The 26,283-nt window shown below is 36.2% G+C and overlaps 2 protein-coding genes across 5 annotated transcripts in view; one reads left to right on the plus strand and one right to left on the minus strand.

Annotated features, from left to right (window-relative positions):
• The window catches only part of PIK3C2G (phosphatidylinositol-4-phosphate 3-kinase catalytic subunit type 2 gamma), a 212,515-nt gene extending 196,786 nt beyond the window's left edge, over positions 1–15,729 (plus strand). For all 3 annotated transcript variants that reach the window (XM_038172920.2, XM_038172918.2, XM_038172919.2), the window contains 2 exons: positions 7,180–7,305; positions 12,824–15,729. In XM_038172920.2, the coding sequence (XP_038028848.1) occupies positions 7,180–7,305; positions 12,824–12,976 (279 nt within the window). In that variant the 3' untranslated portion in view covers positions 12,977–15,729. The remainder of the gene's footprint in view (positions 1–7,179; positions 7,306–12,823) is intronic.
• A 126-nt stretch (positions 15,730–15,855) lies between these two features.
• The window catches only part of PLCZ1 (phospholipase C zeta 1), a 48,188-nt gene continuing 37,760 nt past the window's right edge, over positions 15,856–26,283 (minus strand). Inside the window, exons 10-13 of one of the 2 annotated variants that reach the window (XM_072040516.1) lie at positions 23,576–23,748; positions 20,614–20,746; positions 18,769–18,873; positions 15,856–16,003 (exon numbers count right to left, since the gene is read on the minus strand). In XM_072040516.1, the coding sequence (XP_071896617.1) occupies positions 15,921–16,003; positions 18,769–18,873; positions 20,614–20,746; positions 23,576–23,748 (494 nt within the window). In that variant the 3' untranslated portion in view covers positions 15,856–15,920. Of the gene's footprint in view, positions 16,004–18,768; positions 18,919–20,613; positions 20,747–23,575; positions 23,749–26,283 lie in introns of both variants that reach the window. The other variant, XM_072040515.1, reaches the window with a different exon arrangement.

Below are 26,283 nucleotides of genomic sequence, written 5' to 3' on the forward strand. Positions count from 1 at the left end.
ACAGCCATGAGACCTTGGAGAGTGTTGGCTGGATGTCTGGTTCATTCTTCAGAGATTTTGTGACCCAGGACAGCTCTAGTCCCTCTTTTGCCAGAGTAGCTGTAGCTCTCCCTGTTAGAAATACAGCATATCATCTTTTATTAAGAGCGATACTGCACAAGTCCATTTCCCTGCTACTCTACTACAATCAAAGATGAAACAGAAAACTTGCACTTTTTTTTTTTGTTTGTTTGTTTCCAAAATGCCTTATTTCATGTGCGGGAGAAAGGGATGGAACAAACTACAGTTAACAAAACTTTTTTTGTTTTGTTTTGCTTGCTTTGTTTTTTTTTTTCCCTTGAATTAACAGCGCTTACATGAGGCACAATTTGCCCATTTGGTGCACTGACAGGCTGCACGCAGAACGGGTAGGTTGATGAGGATGTGCAAGGTATTGGACTACACAATATGCATAAGCTATTTTTGGATTTAAATCAGAGATGCAGATACAGCACCTTTGCATTTTTATCGTAGTAAATGACAAAGCCCATCTGGAGGCTTGCTTCACTGACACCACTGATGCTACCAGGTTTCAGAAAAGTAGAAAAAGACTGTTTCAAAAATGCCTTTGAGAATTTCCCTGAAACATCATATATATTCTTCTGAAACAACATATCTTTTTTACTCACCTGCATTAAATTGAGATCAATTTCATTTCTTTTTTATTGTTGTTTTTGCTTTGCCAGCAACCTCCATGCCAGTGTCCTCTGTTACAGAATATCTCTGTTCATGTACATATCTGAATGTCTGCAGGAGATAAAAATGAAGTTAGTAATAGGAATGAAGTTGCTGACAGAGAAGAGGGCAAGAAATTCAGCACCAGAAAATATAATAAAACTTATTTTGCAGAGCAGCAGCTAAATGTTTTCAAATTTGTGGTGAAAAAAAAAAAAAGGATGATTGTGAAAAAAATACCTTATTGTGCAATTACTTTTGTCTGCTTGCTTTCTATTTGTTTTGGCAATAGCAGAGCATGCAGAGTGCACCATAGCAATATACTGGATTATCTTCTTTTGTATTTGTTTTTTTAGTTATTGCAAATATGATTTTCTTTTGAATTTTCTTTTAAATTATTTGAAAATATTTTGTGGTAGGAAAATGAATAGTGTAGTAGCAGAGTAGACTACAGGTATTCAGTGTCTCATTCACAGGGTTTGTTCTTAAGGTTTACATAACATTATTCTAGTTTTGAAGGAGTTTTTTGCTTGATAATGTCATTATTTTAGGGCTGATTATCTTCTCAGATACTTAAATACAGAATTAGCCCAGCCAATGTTAGCTTTTCGTAAGGCAGAAGCTGTAGTTATTGAAGGTGCAGCTTACACAGGTTTTGCTTTTCTTTGCTAAGTTATACATGGACTACACTGTCTCTCAGAGAAAGTGAAAGACAGCGCAGCAACACTGATGGCTCTTCCACATTTCTGTCTCATTTTAATTTAATCAGGAGGCAACTACTATTTTATACAGGTTACTGTGGTACAAGGCTAATTTCTTCTGTAGATTTTTTTTCTAATTCTCTTTTGATGGATAATAAGCAAATCTGTCTCATCACTATATTTAGTATTTGCTTTGGAGTTTTGAAGTGGTTTGTTTTTTTGTTTGTTTTTCCTTTCCCTATTTGCTATAGTAGTATGTGTTTTATGTGTTTTAAAATGCAAGGATGACTCTATTTTAAATATCAAGGAATATTTTGCAGTCCTTTCTTCACCATATAGAAGATTAATTCTTCAAAGAAAAACAACAGATGAAGGTAAGAGATAGGAAAACAGAGCTAGAGCTACTGGACAAAATGAAAGTTTGCTTTTCTCTTATTTTCATTTTGTGGGAGTAGCTAAAATAGGAACCTTTTTAGGCCCTGATTTTTTATTATATATGTTTTTTTTCCTTGAAGAAGGGCAAGAGAAAAATTGATTTTTGAAAAATGTCTAGGAAATTAATTTTGGAGGAAGAAAGGAAGTTATTTATAGAGGAGGAAAGGTGGCATTAGTTAATGCAAGTTACCTTTGATCATTTTTTTTTTTTGTCAAGATGGTTGAAAGTGAAAAATGAGAAAAAGAACAGCAGCTGGAACTATCAAATCTTCAGGAGCCATCAATATGTTTCACTCTAGGACAAAAAGTGGGAAAATATCTGCATGTCTAACACTATGAGAAGCTGATGAGATGATACAAATTTGAGGCAACAGTCACCAAAAGAGAAAATTTGATGTCACTTAGGAAGAGATGAGTTTTAGAGAACTTTACAATAGATCATCCCCAGCATCTGTTGCATTAACATCATAAAACTTTCCTTTACATTCTTATGAGTGAAACCCAGCATTCATGTTGTCATGCTAAATTGTGTAGTTTAAATATGGCAAATTTTGAAGTAGTTGGCCCTTTCATAATGTTAATAAAGAACTCATCATGAAGGAGAGTTGAGGATGCTTAGTAATGATTGAGGGAGAAAAGTCATTAAGATAATGTAATTCCTGTGGAAAAATTAATTGAATTTCATCCATTATTTCCCAGCTACAATTATCATATGTAAAATTAAATTACACAGGACATAACCTATCTGCATGGGTTTCTGTAAGTAAATATCAATACTTTTTTAGTTTTGGAAAATAAAATTGGAGTGAAGAATGGAACACACCCATAATAGATACGTCTGTCTTAGTTTTTCAGTATTGACTTACAGATGTGGAAAGAAGCAGATCCAGCGTATTTTTTCCTCTCTCACTCCATCTCTCTTTTAAATATTTTCATCACCTACTACATGAATTTAGAATAATAACATTTCAAAAAGAAACTTTTGTTTGTTGTTGTTGTTGTTGTTGTTGTGTTTCTTTTTTTTTTTTTTTTTAGCTTACATGCAGACAGTTGTGATTGAGTTCCTCCATTAGTCATTACGAGGGCCGTAATTAGTCATTATGTCATTTAGTCATTATGAGGGTCTTTTTTCTTTTTTTTACAGATCAAAATCACTGTTGTGTTGTGGTTTTGTTGTTGTTGTTCATTCAATTGGTTGGTTGGTTGGTTGTTTTTTTGTCCATAGGCATAACAAGAAGAGTAATGGCATTTCTGTTGTGAACTAGCTTTTACACCTTTGCAGCCTTACGGATTTTTACTGCTGGAATGTATTTACAAGAATACATAAGTAAGACAGTAATCTAAATTGGAAGTAACTTCATTTAAAGGAAGTAAACTTCCTTTACTTTGGGATTAATTAAATGGTTAGAGAATTAAGCAAATAGAATTCAGTATAAAAGTTTTTTTTTGCTTGCTAGATCACAAGTACGTTCAAGATAGAAGTGTTTTGCAAAGTAGTTAAAGTGCAAAATGGCATTCCCAAGGCACCCTATGATTTCTCTTCTGGACTATGGATGGAAATGAGTGATTTGTGATCCACTAATAACAAAAGGGATTTTTGGCTGGGTTTTAAAACTATTCATAAAGCTGCTAGAAATCTGACTACATGTTTATAATGGACCCACCCCAGAATAGATATTGTTTGGAGTAAATAAGTCTGCCATTTAGGTCAGATAATTCTTCATGTTTATTTAAGTTTATACATCTGCCAGTGCAGTTTTCAGAATTGAAAGGATAGCCCAGCATATCTGTTCTCTAAACATGTCACTGTGGAATATGACAGAAGACATCATCTTTAGCAAGAAAAAAGTTTAACTCATATGTGAAAACCTGAGAAAGACCTAGATTTCCCAAATGCTTGAGATTTTTGTCTGGCATGTTTGTTGTCTTAATAAAACAACTTACTCCAAATTTAATCTATTTTAGATTTAAAACTATAGTTCTACCATGTTAATCTCACTCTTGTTTTCAAACTACAATTTTCAAACCAACAATATCCCACTTTGTTCCTAGCAAGGAGGGCCTAGCAAAGTACAGCTCTTTCAAGGACCACCAGTAGTCTTGTCTCAAGAAATCCCTTGGTGAAGCAGGCCCTTCACAAGAAACAATTAAACTATTGTGCCAGCCAGAAGAGAAACCGACACAAGCTCAACATATGAGCTACCCAGACTCTGCTCCTGTAAAACCATGACTGATTTATACCTGCCTTTCCTCTGTAGTTTTGAATGATGTGTGCAATGAAACAGAGCCTTTTTGACACTGAGCAACTTTTGTTAGATATTTTGCGTCATAAAGATGTGATCTGGCTTAAAGAGTGCTCAGCTAAAGCTCTTTGATCATTTGATGGCATACCAGTGCCACTGCCGATGGAGAACTGTGACAACTGTGGAATCTGGAGTTTGTCTTCCCTGTGCCTTCCCAGCAAGGGAAGATGAAGTGGGAAAACACTATCTGCAAAGAAGGAAAAACAAATGAACAAACAAACCAAAACAAGCCCAAACAAACAGGCGGAACTAGGATCTGTAATTGGAATTCAGGTGGCTGCCCTTTACATTACCTCTAAGAGTTTGCTGATTGTGGCTATTCATGAGAAGTGGTTTTGGTTTTAGTTTTGAAAGATCGCAGGGCAACTGCTCTGCCCTGATTTTTCTTCTGTCAATTGCTAAATTTTTTTTTTTTTTTGATGTTCTGTCTTGACCCTCTCCTCCTACTCACCTCTTTCAACATGTCTTTAGCTACTTTCAAAGGCATAGTGAGGAAGTACTTTTCTCTCCATGTTTCCTATGGCCACAGAGGTACTACAGAGTGTCTTCCTTGAGTTTTGGGAGGGGTCAGCTGACCGGTTAGGTGAGTTGGCTGAAGGCCAATGTGCCAGAATTGCTACTAGGGTACAAGGAGCAGATCCAGGGCATTGCAACAAATGTATTTTTGTTTGTTTGTTTTGTTTTTTGTTTTTGTTTTTTTTTTTTCAACTCATTGTGTACACTACTGGTACCCAGGTCCTGTTAAACAATCTCACAGCAATCAGCTTGGGTTCTTTCCCTGGCAGGTGACTGCCAGGCTGAGCCTGTTTGATATGGAGATTATCGCTATGCATGATCTGATCTGCATTTTTGTCTTCAGGGGTGCAGTGGAGCACAGTACAGGCAACTGCACCCTGTGCTATCTTGGCAGTTCAAACAGGAGTGGAATTGAACAGATGCAGTTGTTCTCTCTGTTACTTTGTAGCCTCTTACCTACCACCTGAGTTCCTCAGCCCAGTACCCTTTTCAGCTGCTGCTTACCTCAACATCCAGTATTAGCTCTGATGTGGTCCCTGGTTAGGCAATGCACTGCTGAGACAATTTATAAAACCTGACATTTTACAAGACTCTGTCTATATTGCATTTCCATGCTTGAGATAGTGAAGATCCTTGTGCTGGGTCACAGCAGTTGAGTTGATAAGAATGACTCCTTTATTTTTTTAAAGCAGATTCCTTTTTGTATCTTCAACTTACAGTGATGCTTTATTCACAGTAAAGGGAAGAGCTTGATTACAGTTACCATCCTGGTTTCTTGGACTGGTAATATGCTAAATATCTTTTTCTTTCCTGATTTTTAACAGACTGTTCAATTTACTGCTTTTGTCATTCTTAACTGAAGTGCTAATACAGTCTTAGATCAATAGAGATGGGCTTTTAAATTGATAGTGTAAATTATGAGTCCTGTGTTAACAATACAGTACTTAGTCCTAGGAAAATGCCATTAATGTCATTCATATTTTGGCAGTTGAATCTCACCTAACTAAATCCCATGTATATTTTACATCAGATATATTTTGGAGAGCTTAGTGTCAAGATCATTAATCATTCACATAGAGCTGACCATATGTGACGATTTGAGCATATAGTGTTAACCACAGCAATATTAAACTTTCCAGTTGACCGTATCATCTGCCTTGAAGGATCAATTCAGATAACAAAAATCAGAGATTTGTTGTGCAAGAACTGGTTGCTTACACATACAAGCACTGTTTTTCTTCCCAAAAGAGAAGTTATTTATTGCTAAGACAACAGTGTTTTCTCCTATCACAAGAGTATGGTGTTGATAATGCCTGTAGAAAGACCCATATTTCTGGTCGCATACTGTGAATAATCAAAATCTGAGAAACCATTTTATTCTGAGCCAGGTGAAACTACAATGGGAAATATAACTGCAACTGCATGGGGAATGCTCTGGGTTCATGTGTTCCATATATCTCAAGATCTCTTCTTTTTGCCTGCATTTTCACTTGCATCATGTCACTGGATTGCTTATGAGCTATCAGGTAAACTTGCTGCCTGAAATACTGATAATACTACTGAAATTACCACTATGTAGATAAACACCCACACATTTACATCCACTTTGTGTTTCTGATTTTAATGCATTTTACCAACACAAAGGTTTCTGCTTAATTATAAGCTAAGAATTAAGTTACATATACTGGGAAGATACCTCTTCCATACTTATTCATCATTGTATTTTTTGCATGTTCTTTTAAAGCCTCTCATACTACCAATATGTTTTCTGAGTAACTGAAATATTGCTTTAGTAATAAGCTTACAGCTGCTTAGAGGTTATCCAAATGCTGTCCACCCACCAGCAGTAACTTATGACTGAGCCTGGTAAATAGACTGGCTCTGATCTGGAGTAGCTACCATAAACTGGAATATCTGGAATATCACTAAGTAATTTGAGAAAATTAAAGAGAGGTTGCAGCTATGTGATGGAAGAGATGGGACAGACTGTTATTATAAGAATCCTGTTCCTTATCCTACCCTTACTGCTTCAGGAAATGCTCCTGGCTCCTCTGTAGTAATATGCTTTATGAAATACCCTTAGAAACAAACAGTTCTCACCAGCATCGGCACTGCTATTTAGGGGTTAAAATCAATAGGAGCATATCAGCTGGAATCCAGTTTCTATACATTACTCTGGAAACTGGAAGGACTAGTCTTTGTTTCAGTTTAAATTGAGTTAAAGCAGATTAAGGCGTAAGGATTTTTTTCTACCAGAATGTAAAATATTAAAGATAGGCAATTTTGCATTGTCCTTGTATTATTTGATTTATTTTTCCTGATTCAATATGAAGCTGAATTCTAAGAATGCCTGTTGTTTACTGCATTAGCACTCTGATTTAGCCAAGAGAATACTGAGAATGTAATATGTTTCTGTGTCTGCTTATAGTCCAGATTTCATTTGGTATTTCTTTATTTGTTTTCTTTGCTATAGCAGAGGTATTCATATTTATGAACATTTTGTTTTTCAGCGCCTCCCAGATGGTTCTGCCCCAAGTGCACATGCTGAATTTTATCTTCTGCCGGACCCTGATGAGGTCAGTCGAAGGAAAACAAGAACGGTTCCAAAAAGCACTGACCCTACTTACAATGAAATTGTGAGTACTGTTCACTTTCTTCCATCCTTTCTTATGTGCTTGATTTCTGTTATCTACTCTTGAAATACAATAACAATAGAGCATTTAGAGCTGTTACAATGAGTACTATCAAACAGAAGGAACATATCAGAAGCGGAACCATAAATGGAAACAATCTTCTCTTTTGCTTCTTTCTCAGAAGTGAGGCAGTCTCTTTATATCTTTCTCTTTAGGAAAGTGTTTGGATTAGTCACACTGTTTGGTCTTATACCATAATCACTGTTAAATGTTAGCCAAATGAGCCCCAGCATCATTGCACCAAAACCTAGACCATTTTAAATTCAGCTTTATATAATAGCATAAAAAGTACTAATTGAACGGATGCTGTTATTCAAATTCGCATTTGAAAATGGACAACCAAATTGGCTGTCACTGTCCTAAATGATAGCACAATAATAAATAGCTCAGTTCTTGTTATGTCAAAATCTAGCAATTCACAGCCATATATAATTATTTCACTTACCACTGAAGTGCTTATGCCTCTGGAGTTAAGCAGAGAAACATTTGGATGGACAAATGTTTACCATAAAATGAGAAACGGCATAAACTATATTCTTTTGTAAAGGGAGATGAGATTCAAACAGTAGGTGGGATTGGAGATGGTAAGTATTACATATAGCAAATCTCCTAAAGATCTCAAGGCAATTTACAAACGTACTTCGAGCAAGCTTCAAAGCAGAAGGCACAGAAAATATTATCACTCCACCCTGTTTCATAGATAAGATACAATGAAATATAAAGTAGTCAGCTGAGACTGAGTCCTTATCTCCTAGTTACCCAGTCCTTGGATTTTGATTTTTTTCTCTTTTCTCAATGATTTTAAAGTTACCTACTTACATCGATGACTGCTGTAAGTAGGCTCCTCAAGTGGTACTACTGCTAACAGCTGAGATAGATTCCTCTGCCTATAGTGTTGCAGTGAAACAAAAAGATAATAGGGTTTATTTTTATTCTTTTTTTGTTTGTTTGTTTTCAATCAAAGAGCAAAATGAGGCTAATCAACCTGGCTAAAGTAATTTCTTTACATTTGAAGGTTATTTAAAAATATATATTTTTATATTTAACATTCATTTAAAAATATCTAAAATGAGCTATGGACAAGAACCATCTAGCAACACTGTTAGGCAATTTTGTTTCTAATCATTACTAAACCCATTTGAATACAAGAAAATCCAAAATCCTGGCTGTGGTCAGACAGTATTCACTGGGAGGGGTTTTAATTGTGGTTAAGGACCACCCTACTGATATTAGAGAAAATCCGTGCAAACTTTAATATCCTTTACTCAAAACTTACAACCTTCTTCACAGATGCTCAATCTTTTTCACAAGGAACTGCTAATCGCAGTGGGGACATATGGCTCCATTGAACTTGGACATTTCAAACCCGAAGCTTGTGCTGTTAGCAGCTCTGTTCCTCCATATGTGATATCATTCTGTATGCATTTTGTGTCCAAGGCTGGTAGACTGAGGCAGAAGCCCCAGGGAAGAAAAACAACTAAAAATATAAGTCATCTGTCTGTTAAGTTAGTTACTGTCCAAAATGCTGTGTACAGAAATGTACTAGCCTTTTTTATGAGTTCATAAGTTTTTATTAAAGCCAAACGGCTGGAAGGAAACTGTATATTAATTTCTCTCCATGTTCAAGACTGAGAAAATTCTGAAATGTGCTTCTCTTGGGTATTTTTGTTTTTAGTTTTGTACTTTTATTGCTTATGACTGCCTACAGCAAATTATCAACCTTGCAAAAGTGCATTTTATTTTTGATTTTTACTCATATGTGTGAGAGTAAAATGTGAAGGTCCAGGAGGATTAACAGTAGAATGAACTATGCTGAATGTTCTGGAGTTGCTTTTAACAAGCACTCCTTTTTTCTCTTGTTCCTCTATTTGGATTTCAGTGTTTGTTGCATCCACACTGGTGTATCATTGCATTAAAAAATTATGGTTGTGAAGAAAAGAAAGAACACAGGGAAAATGGGTAAATGGGTGCAGGACAATGAAAAAAAAAAAAAAAAAAAAAAAAAAGAATAATATACCAGCTTTTATAGGTCACTATTGGGAATAAGTAATCACTTGGGAGGTTCCAGAATACTTTCATTAAAAGTAAGAAAACTTGATTCAAAATTAATCTGAACGATTTAAGTTTAAATTCTCACCATGAAAAGTGGCAATGAGCTGCAGTGGTTTCTTGCTCGTATGTGTTGCATTTGCCATGAGGCATGCTACAAGCCCTCACTCTCACTGTCGTCTGTCTCTGAAGTGCCTGCATGCATGCACACCCCCAGAATGAGTGAACCTCCAAGACAGGACCATGTGTGCTTTGCCAGAACAAGACGGAATTCCCTCCATCCTGCCTATGAAGCTTGGGCATGGGGGAAACATGAGTAAATACACCTGGGCTGTACCAGTCCATGGGTGTTACTGCAGCTGCCTTCAGAGCAGAGGGGCTGCTGGCCTGCGGTGACGTGAATTGCCCCAGGAAGCCTGATGGAGGGGGACGAGGGGCCCTTTGCCAGGAGCCACCACAGCTCCGGCCAGCACTGTGCGTCAAAGCTAATTTGGACAATTAAGAGCAAATCTAGGAAGTGTGCCATGGCTACCTAAGGAGAAGCAACTGTCCCTCATTTGTGATTAAAATGTCATTAGACTCCTGTAGGTCAACAGTGCTTCTCTTTCTGGAGCCAAAAATATTTGAATTCCAGTCCTGGCTGTCCTGCTGATTTACTGCATGGCCATGTATAACTCACCTCCATTTGATCTGACTGTATAAATAGGAGGCCAATATTATTACTAAATGTAGATTTCAGGATTTAACTGTCCTCATTTTGAAATTCTGGCAGGTGGTAGGTATTTGTTTTATCCACATACTAATTCAGCTGTCTACAGTCTTTCTTCTGTCCCCACATCCTGATGATATTGCAAATTCAGCTGGAGCAAGGTCATTTTAGAAACTGTTTATTGGGGTCGTATGAAAGACACCCACCCCACATGTCAAGGTGTGGCATTGCTCAAAACTTAAAGCTTCTTTCTGTCCATGGATACAAAGTTGTTCATTACCACAGTTCATGCCTGTTGTGACTTAAAGCAAAAGCTGAAGATGATAACTTTCATATATTGGCAAAGAAATTGCATGTTTATACAGTAGAATTAGCGTCACTTAAATAATCAAATCATAGATTTATTCTAAAGTATGTAATTGCTTACTGTAAAGCTGGTTTCCTTCTTACAGGAAAGCTGGAATTTTTTATTCATATGCAATTTGGTGAAACAGGCACAGTAAACAAAAACTGAAAAGCACCTGGCACTACAGTCATGACAGCTGTTCCAAACTATAACTTCCAAAGTTTTCTAAAAGCCAGATAAAAAGAGAGAGAGGGGCAGTTTTTCTATCCCCAAACCCATGGCCATTCACCCTTGCTACACTGATTACACCAAGGAGCCTGTCCCGGTGTCCTGCCTGTTGCTGCCCGCTGTGCCACTCCAGCAGCTCGCGGCACAGACCAGAGCAATCTGTAATCTCACAAGGACAGCCTGTGCCTGGTGGGGCTGTCAGGGAGAACCAGCAATTTCATGCCTCCTGGGTCCACCTGTGAGGTTCAGAACCACCTTTTTGTTGCCACTTTGCAAGAGGAGCATTACTGCGGCTGAGCCTTTACAAATTCTGTCCCTGGTTGAAGGATGTCTCCCATGGCCATTTCTACTTCTTATAATTCAAAGTACAGACAGGACTCTGCAGTCCAGCCCACAGAGATCCTGGGGCAGGGGGGCTCAGTCTAATGTTCCTCCTCCTCAGCAGTGCCATGTGTATAGACTGCATTCAGACTGCATAGTAAATCCCAGAAGGCTGCATGGCAAGCTCATCGTAGGCAGTTCCACTTTCCCATTCTCACGAAGTGACAGTATGTTACTGCATTTGCTTTTTAAGCTTCACAGTGAAATTAAAATTTAAAGCATTTTCCATTGCAACTAAAACAGCAAAAACATTGGAAACATTTCCCTCCATACAAATTTTAGATTAAATGTACTTCTCTTAACAAAGCTTTCCTTTGAGGCCTGAAACTAGCTGACAGCATTCTTTCACATTCTATCAGCCTATATGCAGATCACTCAGCAGTTTTTGATTAATGCGGAGCCTGAAACGTAGGAGTCTGTCCTGAATGCAGCTCCTACTTGTTGACCTATCACTCCAGATTTTTTTTTTTTAATTCAGAAAATATATCATTACCATTTCATAATGAACCTCAGCGCATTCTCAGCATATCAAGGTAATTTCAAAGATATTTTTAAAACTTAGTAATTTTCTAAAGAGATGCTAAACAAGCTGTCTCATTTAATTTGAGAAGCATTAACACTTCTTGACTAACAGAAACATCCAAATTGAGTAGTTTTCACTTGCTGAATTGGGTCCATTCTTAACGATGTTCCACACCCACAACATCTAGGGAGTGGGCTGAGCTTTCTATCATGTCAACAATTTGATGAGTCCATTAAAAAATGCAAATATTTTTATAGTGGGCATATTTGGATACAATTAGCATCCAGAATCATGCATACAACTATTTGTGTTGCAATAGTAAGTCTTATAAAAACAATTTTCAAAGGAAAATTATTGTTTCTTTAATGATGCAGGTTTCTTGAATCCAGAACAGTTATGAAATTTCATGGTAGTTTCAGAAGAAAATCTGTTTTTGCTTTGGCATGTTCTTTCTTAATTTTGGTGTGCAGGATGTGATTTAATCACAAGTACAGTACCAAGAAACAATATTCTGAAGTACTGTACATTGATGTGATACACCTTTATGAGGTGTATCAGTGCAACATATAAGAAAAATTATATACCTTGTTGCAAACAAAAATTTTGATATTAAAACAGTTTTCCTGTTTGTTCATGTTGTTATTTTCTTTAGATGAGTAACATCAGTAACACCATCAAAGCATTTGCTATGGGAAGATATTTAAAAATTATAATAAACTATACTTTTCTGTAATTACCTATCTTATGGTTTCATACCACTGTCCATGCTAAGTACCCTTTATCTGAATCTCTCCTCTCGAAAATCAACAGTGTTATCTTTCCCTGCTGAGCTTCATGGAGTATCTGATATATCTCCACAATTGAGTTCAACACTCAGCTCAAGTTAGAATTTCAATTTTCACATGGAAAATTATGTGTACCTATTTTTTTTCTCAAGCTTTGCAACACGGGTTGCAAATTTATTTATGAATACTTGGTCATCAGATTTCACAAGCCTAAGCTGGCAGAATCTCCTTTATATAAACTATATAAGGTCAAATGTATTTCTGAGATATATTCACTAACTTGAATTTGGCTCATGGACAGTAGTTGATAATTCTAGAGGGCAGTTTAAAGTAATTATTGGAAAGTTATCATCATCATCCAGAATGCTGTACAGTTGTAAGTATATGGTCTGACAAATAGATTCACATGCTTTTTTCTGTTAACCTTTATATTATTTCAGGTTGTGTACAACAAAGTCATGGAGCTCAAAAGCCATATACTGAAGCTTGTTGTGAAAAGCAAAGGAACATTTGTGGGAGCTGTTAACATTCAACTGAGTAGTGTCCAGTTAAATGAAGAAAAATGGTATCCACTGGGAAACAGTGTAATTTAAATGTTGTCTAAGACAATTCAATTATTTATCCACTAATGTTTCTTTATTCCATTCTCCATAGTACATTTTGTCTCAGTTGCCCTTGAGAATATGCGTCATCTGCTGATCTTAACATTTATAATCGTAAGGCTATTGTCTTAAAATTGCTACCTTCTTCTTACAACAGATTCCTTCTTGTGTGAGTTTAAGAAATCACATGCTGTAGCAAGCAACTTGTAGCTGCATGCAGGTATTCTTATGACAGCAATAAAGATTTTAGTTTTATTCATATGAAATAGTACACTAAAACTTCCGAATTTAGTACACATCAAGCATGAGTCAGAGCGTAGTTCTTTGTCTACTAATTCCACTAAGTGTGTTGAAACAATGCTGATAATGGTGCAATTTATCATTGACCTCTGTGACCCACTGCATATGACAATTTACCAGAGAGATTCATGGAATGGTTTCCTGGGTGCAAATACATTTCAGAAGTCTAGCAGATTTCATATTAAATCTTACAAAATCCATACCTTTAAAAACAAACAATAATAATTAAAAAAGAAATAGCAACTTTGCACTTCAGACATTTTGTGCTGTATATGTTGGTGTGCTTTTAAGTGTTTATATAATGCAACTTTAAATCCAGGATATTAATTTGTCAATAGGATACTTCCAACATTTCTTTCATTCTGACATCGGAGAACCAGACACAACTGGTCAATTTTGGGAAGAAAGGAGGAGGTAGGGGCTAATCACAAATAAATAAAGCATTGAATATGATCTTTCAGTGTTCTATTTATTTAAGATCATTTTATAAGGAGTCTTTGCTCTCTCATCTTACCCCATTGCATTCTTATACTGTATAAAGGAGTCAAGTGAATACATGCATTGACCTTAGGGCTATATATACATATAACCAATGAATGTAAGTGCTACCTTTGAGTTCACTGGGGCTAATTATGGGCGCTGTTCTCCAAAGCATTTGTACCTAACACAAGGAAGCACTTAAGCACATCTTTAAACATTTAGCATGTGAGCAGCCCTAATGAACTGTCCATTACTGCCAGCCTCTTACACACACACGCACGGAGTTGAGCACGTATATAAACCTTTCCAGAAGCAAGAGCACATTTTTAAGGCACAAGAGACACCTTGATTTGTGATCTGATCTGCTGTAAAATTTTAAGTTACCAGATACTGAGTAGGTCTGACATTTGTTCTACCAGGTAGAAAAGTGGTCAACAGAGGGATAATAATGCCAGAAGCTGAAGATAATTGCCTTCTTCTCCCAAAGGACACTCACAAATCAGACTTCAGGAGGTAATGTTGTATAAAGCTCCTGAAGTGGGACTAGGAGTGCTGTTTAGGAATCTAAATAAGCTGGAGTATTTTTCAGCATCAAACCAATTGACTATGTCACTTGGTCAGTTTGTGTCTGAGAATATATACACCAGATTGCCTTGGGAAATTAAACTCCTCCTTAGTAAGGGGAAGTGAAGCGAACTCTGCTTGAATATTATTATTATTATTAGGATTCTTCAGAGCTGAAAAAAAGCTATTTATCACGTGAAGGAGCCATTGGCTAACATATAGATATGATCACTACAAAAATCAGTAAGTCTAATATTTTAGATTATAGGCTTTCCTGAGTAAAGAATCAAGTGACTTGTCACTCAGGAACAGAAAACACATTGTGCTCAGCTTGCAATGTTATCAAATTACCTGACCTTACAGTTCAATATTGATTTTAGATTCTTAGTCTACTGTCTCGATTTCCTCATTATAACTCTAATGCAATTTTCTAACAGTGTTATTTCCTATGACATTTTCTAATCATTGTTTACAGCATACCGTGATTTTCCATCTTAGAGCAACATTAAATAAGATAGCATTAAAATGGCAATAAAAATGTAGCATTAAAAATAGAATATTATCAGAACAGTCTGCAAACATAAGCAGTACTGTTGGCATTAAAGAAAGAAATCTATCAATAAAACATTCATTGGAAAAAAACAAAACAACAACAAAAAAAACACCCTAGTAACAAATCTGCAATTAGCGGGGTAGATACAGTCCTGTGGAAGCTCAATAATACTTCAGTTTTATAAGAAAGGTGGAAAAATTATGTCTTATGGACAAGATCTACAGTGATATCTCTGTCAGACAAAATGTTGCCCTCAGAGATCTTAAACCATGCAATCAGTCCTTGCCTTCCCTAAATTTCTTCTTCTAATCCAGCTCAAAACATGATGATTCCTACTTGCTGAGTTTGCAGTGAGATGTATCCTGAGCTCCCTGCTGCTACAAGGAACATAGGCCCTTTACAAATCAGCCTGTGAATTATTTGTCTTTCTTTAGCAGCAGGAGGTTCAAGATCAGGCTGAGAAAAGGTACAAATATTAGCATCTAAGTTTTTATCATTTTAAGAACTGTTTTTTCTCAGAGATGTTTTTCCAGATAGCAAAATTACAGTGGATGTTAAGGTTGCATAGCCCAATCAGAAACTGCCATTATTATAAATTTAAAGGGACTTTACATTGTATGTATTGTTTCCCTAGAAAGATGATTGTACAATGGTAAAAGTTTTTGTTCAATACAAATAAAAATTTCTGTGTAACATGCTCATAATTTTGTAGCATAAGATCATAAATATTAAACTATTATTCTCAGTAATTAATCAAAATGTTGTAATTAGCTGCAAATTTAATTATTAATTGAATTCAACAGAATGTCCAAAAAAGTTCAGTCTTTATGAATTATTTCTAAATAATAGTGGGGCTAACTTCAGTAGTTATTACTTATTCAGGATACCATTTACTCACACAAGAAGTCCCATAGCTTAATAAAGTCACTGAGAACATGCCGCTCTGGAAATCAGACTACTGGGTTGTTGCAAGCCTAGTGATGTTGCTTTATTGAGCAGGGTGTGATCCACCAGAATGACAACTAATGTGGAGCATCATTAGTAGTACCAGACATAAACAAACAGTGATGCAGGTTCAAGTTTGCCACCATTTTTGGAAAACAGGGGAACATTACGGTAACCTGTAAATATAATGACACTCGGTTAGTGTATTAACCATAAATAAAAATATTATGATAGGCTGTTCTATGATCTACTGTGCAAGTGCAGCATAATTAATGAACCTCAAAATAACTCTTTAAAATAAACTGTATGTTCATCTGGTGAGTAGAAGCATTTGAAGCTATTGTTCTTAACTTGAAACTTAGCTCCTCTGAAAACAAAAAATTCCTCTCCCCTAAACACAAAGCCTTATATTGCTTCATTAAAATTTAATGTCTGCATTACATTTAATGTCACAATAGTAATATCAGTTGTGATAAAAAATACTCTATTTTATTTATGTAAATATAACATGAGTTATTTAAGTATCTGTTATGATTAATAATCCATGTTCAGAACTGCAGTTCTCACAGCCCTTCTTTAGGTGTTTCTGGATGTGCATGTAATCTCTGAGACCCTCATTTGGTTTTGGATTGTCTTGATTCTTTTATCCAACATGAAAGTTCACTTTGTACCCAAGGTTCATCTTCTGGGCAGCAGATATTAAAGCTGAGCCCAGGCAAGATGCATTTGTGATCAATCTTTAGAGCATCCACTCAGTATGCGGAAGACTTTTTGTATTTGCTATGAAGAAACTCACTTCATGGATGAAGACTCATTTCCAAGGACTGTGTTCATAGTCCCTAGCTACGGAATATACTACCAAGAGTCCTGAGAGATGGATAGGGGTTTTTTTATGATTGAAATTGTTCCAATTCATATGAAACAATTAACTGTTAACTGATCAAGTGGTAGCTAGCATGGGACGTGGGACAATTGAATTTCTGTCCTGTATTGGTGTTCTACATAACAGAGTCACTAGGAAAGGGACCGTAACCCAGGACTCCCTCCTCTAGCCTTTAACCTCCCAGCTACACAATTGTACCCCTCTTTGAGTATACCTACTTAATCACTGCATGAAATACGGAATAGTGCTACAGGTGGGCAGCAAGCATCCTTCCCCATGTAATCTGCAGCTGAGTGGTGAAGCTGCTGCTAGGGAAGGGGGAAAGGTGATGACATAGATTGAATCCTTTCAAGAGGAAGAGCACGGGAGGGTGGCAATGGCAGAACTTTGTCCCATAGACTGTCAAGGAAGTAAAAGATGTAAGCACTGCTCAGCTTTTAGAAGCAACTTGCCCTCAGGGGAAACCTCAGGGATATGAATCCTACGGAAGAAGAGGGCATTCCTCTAGCGCAGCAAGAAGCACCAGAGCTATGCAGAGGAGCAAAATTTATTCATAACTCAATATTTATAGTTGTTTCCTAAGACCTGTAGACTGTTTTGAATCCCCTTGTAAGACGTTATTTTCCCCTTTCACTATTTAGGGTGCTTAAGTAGCTAAAGCAAAGCCATGGTTCCAGACCTGGAATACAGAGGGTTCAATGTTAAATATCATAATAAATTTTTAAATTACCTGTTGGCTCATCACTTAGAAGCATTTTATTTATGCCTATGGGCATCCTGATGGCATCTTCCAATTTTATATTGCAGTAGTTAAGGGCTAGGGCGATTTGGCACTGTTTCTACAGTGCTATTTCCTAATACGTTAAATTACTCCACTCAAAATTTTTCCTGAAGAATCTGCATGCTCTTACTTTTCCAAAAAAAATCCATTTAAATTCCCATTTATGACCCAAATTAAACCCAAATTAAACCATAGAGACATATGAGACATAGACACCATAGAGACATATGAGAGACACAATGAATAATTACACCAAAAAAAAAAAAAGAAATACAAATACTGATTATTTTACAACGTGTAAGCTTTAGCATCTGCCATTCAAATTTGTCTCAAAAATTGGGTAATGTTTCCTCATTTTTCTGAAATACCCTAATAAAAGTAGAAAGTAATCAGTGTAAAGATTTATGTTGGAGAAAGGCAAGTGTTCTTTAAGGTAATGTCTTTGTTCTTCTATAACTCCTAAACCTCAACTAAGAATCACAAGCAGCTTTATGACTACAGAACCTGAAGAGAAATAGCCATTAAAAATCCTGCTAAGCTTAATAAAAAAAGCCACAGTGCCCATTGCCAGCTCCAGTTTTTGCCTTCATATCTACGCTCAATAATAAAAGCTGATTCTGTTTATTTCATTCAGAAATACCTTTGGAAATCCAGTGTAGTAACAGCCATTTTACGTAAGCCTTTCTCCTTGGCCTACTGACTTCTGTGCCTGCTCTTCATGTGCCTACTCATCACATAAGTCTACTCATCACATACATGTAAGTCTGCAGGAACTATACTGGCACAACAGAAGAAACACTACCAAGAAAAATACCATAAATACTTAGCTTGGTTTAAATTCTTCTGCTCTCTGAAAATTGCAGGTAACCTGAGGGGTTTGTGCTTTTTTTGTTTTGTTTTGTTTTAATTTGGCTTCTTTAGGTTTGGAGCCTAACTGTTGATTTTATGGAAGTTCTGACTTACCGCTCTTCCAGTTTTCTATCAGAATGAGTTAAAATACTGCCTGCGCAGTTTCTATTTAGAATGGAATATTCCAGTAGGAATTATTAGCTATTATTAATTATTAATAGTCTTTTGTTTTCTGTGGTGTGGGTTTGCATTCAGAGACTACAATGACTTAAAAATACAGAGTGCAACTTTTAACCCATGGTTATACAATTCTCCTGTAGAAAATAAACATAATGCTGTGCTCCATCAATACTAGAGTAAGGATAAAAGCCTGGATTGTTGTAGATTATTCTGAGCTATTATTGGTGGCTCGCTTCATAAAATATTACCTTTACTCAGGCTCAGCAGTGGTAAAGTGTATTGGCCAAGGAATTCATTTGCAACCAGTGATATCTCATCTTCCACACAGAAGCGTATCAAAGCCAGTTCTGGAACTTGGACAGTAAAAGAGAAAGTTTCATCCCATCTAGGACTCAAAGCTAATGAAAAGAGAAGATAGACAGTATCAAAATGCCATTTCATTTACTCCATTTCATAGCTGAGTTGTATCTGCTATCAGTATTCTGACCTGGTACAATGCTTTCTTTTTCCCTAGATTTCTGTGCACATTTAAATAAATGATGAGATTCCCACTGACTGAAGTGATACAGATCAGAAGGAAGTGCTTAGAATGAAGCCAACATGGACAGATTGGGACTTGCCTACAGCACACACACCATCTCCTTCTAGGGATTTATCATTTTTTAGCTACATAATAGTATAAATTAAAAGGCTGAGAAAGTTGCCACTGTCCCTTTAAAGAGAGCAAAATAGGACAGTGATACTCAGGTTCAGAATATCTGCTCAACTTAAGTTTTCCAATAGCCACAGCAGTTTCATGTTTTTGCCAGTTTCTCTCTTTACAGCATTGGAAATGAGGCAGGTGCTGAATGAATTAAGGTAGAAAAATGATTACATGACTAAAAACAAAATACAAAAGGGGACATGGAACAGGAGGGGGACACTTTGCCTTGAACAGTGTTCATACAGAGAGAGAAGGAATTTAGGGACCAGTTTAAAATGGTGGCAGTCTACAAAAAGAAGAAAGGAAAAATAGGAGAGAGAGACACAGAAGAAGGAAGATCACAGAGAACCTTAAGGCTGAGACTTCAAGAAGATCTATATGATAAAGGTAATGGAATGCTTGAAGACAAGCACCAAGATTGCACACTTCACCTGTTAAACAGTTAAGGGAGTAGTCCTACTAGAAACCTGATATAACCTAAATGTTGAAACTGCAGACATTTCTTCACAAAAATTCCTTTACATGTACCATGGTAACGGTTTGGACTCTGAGAGGTTTAATTTTCTTCATAGCAGCTCTTATGGTGATATGTTTTGGATCTGTGACCGAAAATGTTGATGACATACTGATGCTTCAGTTGTTGCTGATAGTCAAGGACTTTTCTGTTTCTCACACTGTCCTACCAGCAAGTAGGCTGAGGGTGCAAAAGAGAATGGGAGGGGGCATGGGCAGGACAGCTGACACCAAGCAACCAAAGGTATATAGCATATGGTATATGGTATATAACCATAGCATATGACGATGTGCTCAGCAATAAAAGCTGGTAGAAAGAAGGAGGAAGGTCATTTGAATTTATGGCATTTGTCTTTCCAAGTAACCATTATGCACAATGAAGACCTGCACTCCTGGAAGTGTCTGACCATCTTCCAATAGATGTGAAGGACTAAGTGAATTCCTTGCTTTGCTTTCCTTATATGCGGAGCTTTGCTTTACCTATTAAACTGTCTTTCTCTAAGCCCACAAGTTTTACCTTTCCAATTCTCTCCCACATCCCACTGTGGGTGGGGAGAGTGTAAGGTGAGACAGCAGCAGTGTTGCTTAGCTGCCTACTGGGACCAGCCTGCAACAGTGAGTAAACACAGTGTGTATTCCATCTTCTTTCAGGAGAGTGCTACTAATAGAGAGCTTATGCTTCCTAAACTTACTGTTCAACAAAAATGGCACATAGCTTGAAACTCTGCTAGAGATTTTGTGCCAGAAGATCTTCATCTAGAGAGAAATAATTGCAGACTCTGTAAGAATATAACAGCTTCTTGGGAAGGAAAAATGGTCATTCCATATAAAATATTATTGTCCTTTGTTCACAGTTAAGAGACAGACTGATGCTCACCATTGCTTTTTATGACACTAGATTTTCTTTTTACTTGATCTTCTGGCACACCGTAGATTTCTATCTGCACTAAAGGGTCAGCCTTGTTAGTCTTTGACAGGTTGCTGGGTGGTAACTGATGACCACTGATGAGCTGTAAAATTAAAGTTGTAATGTATTGAAATAACTGTAAGAATTAACTTTACATGATAGCCATATAATAGCCATCATAGCAAAAACTGTTCCATAAGAAACTACTATAAGAAGCATATATCAGCCATAAGGAAACTGTTACAAAAATACACATTAAACACAATGAAATTAAGAATATGGCACTTCCTATTTAATTTAATTCTTGACTAGTTTGATATCATTGTGTTTTACATAATAATTTTCAGATTTCAGCTTTTTCACTCAATGCTGCCTGTAATTTAGTTACCAGGAAAAAAAAAAAAAAAAAAAAAAAAAGAATCAGTGGTGATTTTTTGCAATATCTGAGATCAAGCTCATGAATTTCTATTAAAGCTGTGTCTACTGGACTAGCACCAACACTTAGGGTGACATCAGCAGTGTTGCAGGGTATGTAGCAGTGTTCCTCACTTATGTTCGTGTTCTTTCACAGGAACATGTAAAAAGTCAGCCTTTAGTAGGCTCCCTGATGATATTCTCCTTAATTTAGTTAGTTACCTGGAAATTTTGCCTCAGAGTGCCCTGTAATCTGGCAACCAGCCTAAGAAAGGACTTATGAAAGTCACAACTTTGTCTGCCATCTATCTCTATTTCAGGACACCTAGGAGAGAATAACCATCTGTACAGTGTTTGCTTTTTAGAAATCAATGCTGAAATGTATCAAAAGAGATACATAAATCCACAAGCCTAGGTGAGAGATGTGATACTTTGATCCAGATCTCAAGACTAAACATCAAAGCTCAGCATACAGATTCTTATCCCCCTGTCATCCACCAAAAAGTCAAAAACCACAAACTCCACCTTTTGCTTAGGTACTTTCTGTAACATTTTGGTCCAAGAAAAGTTCTAGCCTGAAACACTGAGGAGCAGTGACTTAGCAAACCCAGATGCTGGCCCCTTACTTCCTAGAAAATATCTATTACCCTCAGTAGAAAGCTTTTCAAGATGTAAGTGCAGACAAACAGCCCATTTAGAACAAGGGGAAGTCCTTTGACATGTCCTGAACATCATCAGCAAAATCCAGCTGTATTGGACAAGTTCTACTTCATGTTTTTTACCCCTTTGCTAGACCCAGCCTAAGGCTCTGAGAGGATGCAAAGAGAATGCTGTTTTCAGCTATGTGTGACCCAAATCCATAAATACAATACACTTGTGAGGCCCAAGGTGAAATAGACATACAGAGAGAATAGAAAAATAATATGGTATGCTTGGAAATCTCCATTTAAAATACTTTGCATATTCATATTTCTTCTTCAAAGGCTATGTATAATCTTTGTGATAGGAACTGTGGCACATCAGGTAAGAATGGTATTGAATTAAGTAAAATCAAGCCCTGTGTGGTTTTTGTCTTCATTCATGTTCTCTAAATTCAGCTAGTCAGCCTGAGAAACTTTGATCCCTAGATTTGCCCTCTAACTATAAATTTCTCCATTCATCAAGTTCATCATCTTTAGCAGAAACTGTTTTTCCTTTGACTCTCACTCCTGATTTTTATTTTTTTTTTCTTCAATCATTTCCTGTTTTTTTGCAGCTCACTCTATGAGTAGGGCTCTGCCCCACAGTCTCATAGCTGGTGGGTTGCCACTGCTGCTTTGCATTCTGCACTATCCACCCTGTCATCCCAGCCTAAGCCATCAGTCTAAAAAGCTTCCTTTTTCTGTGCCTGCTTCCTCCATACTCAGAAATTTCTTTCCCATTGTCAATGATTTTGCCTGTCTCCTAGATTACAGTCAGGAATTTATTTATTTTTTTTTTAATTTTAATTAACTCCAGCTTTATACAAATAAGGGCTAAAGTAATGTACGTATATGCATGGGTGCTTGAAATCATCCAGTTATGTCTATTCGTAATTGGTATGCTCACTGTTAGGACACTAAAATGTTCTTGATTAGGTGCACACATTAAGTAAGCATTTTATAATTGTTATTAGCTAATGTTTTATCTCCACTATTTATTTGTCTGAAAGAAATATCAATTATACACTAATTTTATGCTAATTAAATAGCATTTATGCAAGTGGTATACTGCATAATCAGAAACAGCATTTTTTCATTGGGAAAAGGTAGTTTTCCATCTAGAAAATAATTATAAAACATCTACTTGACTGCAAAATAAGGGTTTTTTATAATCCATTATTTTAAATAACATTTATTTCTAACATTTTTAAGAATTAAATTAGGTTTTAATTTGGGAGAAACAGAAATAATTCAAAGGTTTATTGATCCTTTTCTTTTTTTACAATTATTTATATGAATTTAATATGAAAAATAGTCTTTTATATATGCATAGGAAGATATCTAAACTTAAATGAAGCATAAAGCTTCCTAGCATATCTTTAAATATTTGCATTTGTTAAGTAGCATTATTGTAGTATACATAGCATTACTCATACTTAAAGAAAATAATACCATGTAGAGTTGGTTTCTGAAGGCTTTCAGAGTTCAATTCCCACAATCCTAAGTGATGTTCTTATGTCAACTACACTTACGACATAATACAAGGTACATTTACATTTCTGTGCAAAACACTATGGAAATCATGGGTTTTACAAGCTCTTATACCCTCTGCATATCTAGACACTTTTTGTAAACAAAAGCAAATTACAGATGGGAAACCATCCAAGCAGCAATAGGTACTATAGTAGTGATATGTTGATAAAAATAACATTAAACTTTCCAACAACCAGGAGTGAGGATAAAATAAGAAAACAATAATGGATAATATATAGGTCTGAAATACATAACATTAGCTTGTTTTCACTTTTTATCAAACAAATTGAGTTAACTAAGCTTACCCTTATTGACAGAGACATTGGCTTACTGTATCTTCCCACATTGTATGGGTTAAAAGTTGAACTGTGATTTCTCAGGAATTCTGGTTTCAGAATATAGCCACAACCACCATTGTCTAGGAATTTTCCATTTTGCAATTCCATTTGCACTCCTGGGGTCTGGAAGTTTAAGGCCACTAAAAAAAATAAGTAAATATGTATTTCAAAGAATAATCATTGACACCATTTTATAAACCAACTCTCTGACAATTATATTCAAATCAAGAGCAAAAGGGCTTAAAATATGTATACTTTTCATCTCATATTAGATGCTGCTGCTTCTCTTAGACATAGCAGTATTCAATAATGAACGATTCATATGCAAAAAGAGGTGCAATGTGTTGTGTTTTCACTTTTTCTTATAAATTAAACCTCAGAGAATAAGAAATGAGAGTTCTTTTGCTCTCCATGCAGACTAAATTCACATAACAGAGTCTCTACAGAAGCAATAGCCAGGACCCTGGACCTGCTTGCAAAGTTCTGCTATGGAAGGCAAAACCATAGGATTATAAAAAACTTTAGTTAAGGTCTATAAGTTGTCTCACAACCATATCACCCTGAAGAATCATAGAATCATGAAATATCCTAAATTGGAAGGGACCCACAAGGATCATAGAGTCCAACTCCTGGCTCTGTACAGGACCAGATGTACACAGACCCTATGTCTGAAAGTGTTGTCCAAATGCTTCTTGAACTCTGGCAGTCTCAGTACTGTGACCACTTTCCTGGGGAGCTTGTCCAAGTGCCTGACCACCCAAGAAGATCAAGAAGTTTATTTTAGTATTAGCATATTCTGTGTAAATACATATACGTTTATAGACTTAGAAGCAGTTTTAAAAGTGTTTGTAAATTTATGTGAGGAAACCCTATGAGCTTAAGTCTCCAGTGCTGATGGTTATTGATAGTATACACATGACAGATTTTCCTTTTCTTGGCAGCTCAAAACATTTCTGGTTTGCTGCAGCAATGATAATGTAACAACACAGTTCTCATCAACATGATATTGTAATTCATGAGATAAAACCAACACTGAAATAGACCTGTTTAATGAAATTTTCCCCTATTCCAGTACATTGGAGCTTCCTGTCACATTCAAAATAGAAAATGCACAAGTCAAATCAGTGAAGCGATAACATGATATGTGTTAAATAGAAAATGATAAAAAGTCATTTACTTGATGGCTTGGCAGGAAAAAAAAAAAAAAAAAAGAAGACTTTAAGCAGTACAAGTGACTCCTAATAATAATTCAGGAAAAGGACCTTATTATGTGTTCTTATGTGATAATATAAATCTATTGAATGAATGTGTAGCATAATTCAGAAATTATTATCTCCTGTGGAAAATAACGGAAATTTGGCTGTGTTTCACTGAAAAAAAAATAAATAAATAGTTTTTTCACTGCTTTGATGATCGTTTAAAAAACTTAGTATTAAATAACACAGCAGTAGATCTGCAGAGTGAGGCAGCTGGTAGTAAGGAACTGATGTTTTCATTATACTTGTCTTTGGTGGGGTTTCTTCAGAGGAGCTCTAGCCTGGTCCCATGTACGCAACATCAATTAATTGCTGGAATGGTCCCAGACTGCATCCTCTGTTTCATCTGAAACGAATCCTATCTGTGCAAGGTATGATTGCTCTGCAACATGAACTGCTGTGCATGTTAGTAAGTAGGAACAACTGGGAAACTCGATTAAAAAACATTGACAACAACAACACATGCGCTCTTGATTTGAACTGCATGCTAACAAAGACACTTGCATAGATTCTGTGGCAATATGCAAAGGAACTTTAAACCTATTTTACCTTTGACAACAAAAACTAGGCTAAAATATTCATATTGTCCGGTGCACTCTATAAACTTTTTATTTTTATATTTTTTAATAGGGCAAGTACTCTTGTGGCATAGTTTTGGCAGTGATTCACTATTTGTTCTTATGACTCAACACACCTTCCAGAAACAGACTTAAATGCTGTTCTGAAACAGACTTAAATGCTGTTCTGTAATACCCTTGTTAAATAGCAATGGAGTTATCAAATGCATTGATTCAAGCAATGCAGTGGATTCTATAGAGCTGCAACCCTGAAGGCTCCTTGATGCTTACATCCTGGCATGATTCACAGATAATTCAAGATCTCTCAGTCCATAGGTAATTCCTAGGCCACAGTTTCAGAATAGGGGGTTTAAAAAATGTAACTGAAATAAGGTAATTCAAAAAGTCGTGGCTTTAAATAGCAGCAAAAAATAAATGTATTTGTAGCTTCCACATGATGAAACAAATTACATGATTGCACATAATGAGACTGTTGCTAAATTTGTCAAGCTTCATAAGCTACTAAGCAGGAAAATCTGATTTAACAACAGAAACAAGCAAAGGAGAATACTTTACGTTTTATCATATTAGGAAAATTACTTCACACAAGTGAAGGTCAATGTTATTATGGGCTGGTATCTTCAAATATCAACACTATGTTTTTACTTAATTTAATTTTACCACAGAATAATTTAAAAACTCACTGAATACTAGTTTTAATCTACCTACTGATTTTCTTCTGTTGAAAGTTGTAACCTGATTAAGGTGAGTAAATGCAAGATTGTGTGTTATATTCTCTGAATTACATACCTCTACTAAAACTGTTTGTAAGGTTCATAGCTGCCTGGTGTCTCCTCAGAAA

Source organism: Anas platyrhynchos, chromosome 1 (assembly GCF_047663525.1).
Source record: "Anas platyrhynchos isolate ZD024472 breed Pekin duck chromosome 1, IASCAAS_PekinDuck_T2T, whole genome shotgun sequence".
Taxonomy (NCBI): Eukaryota; Metazoa; Chordata; class Aves; order Anseriformes; family Anatidae; genus Anas; species Anas platyrhynchos.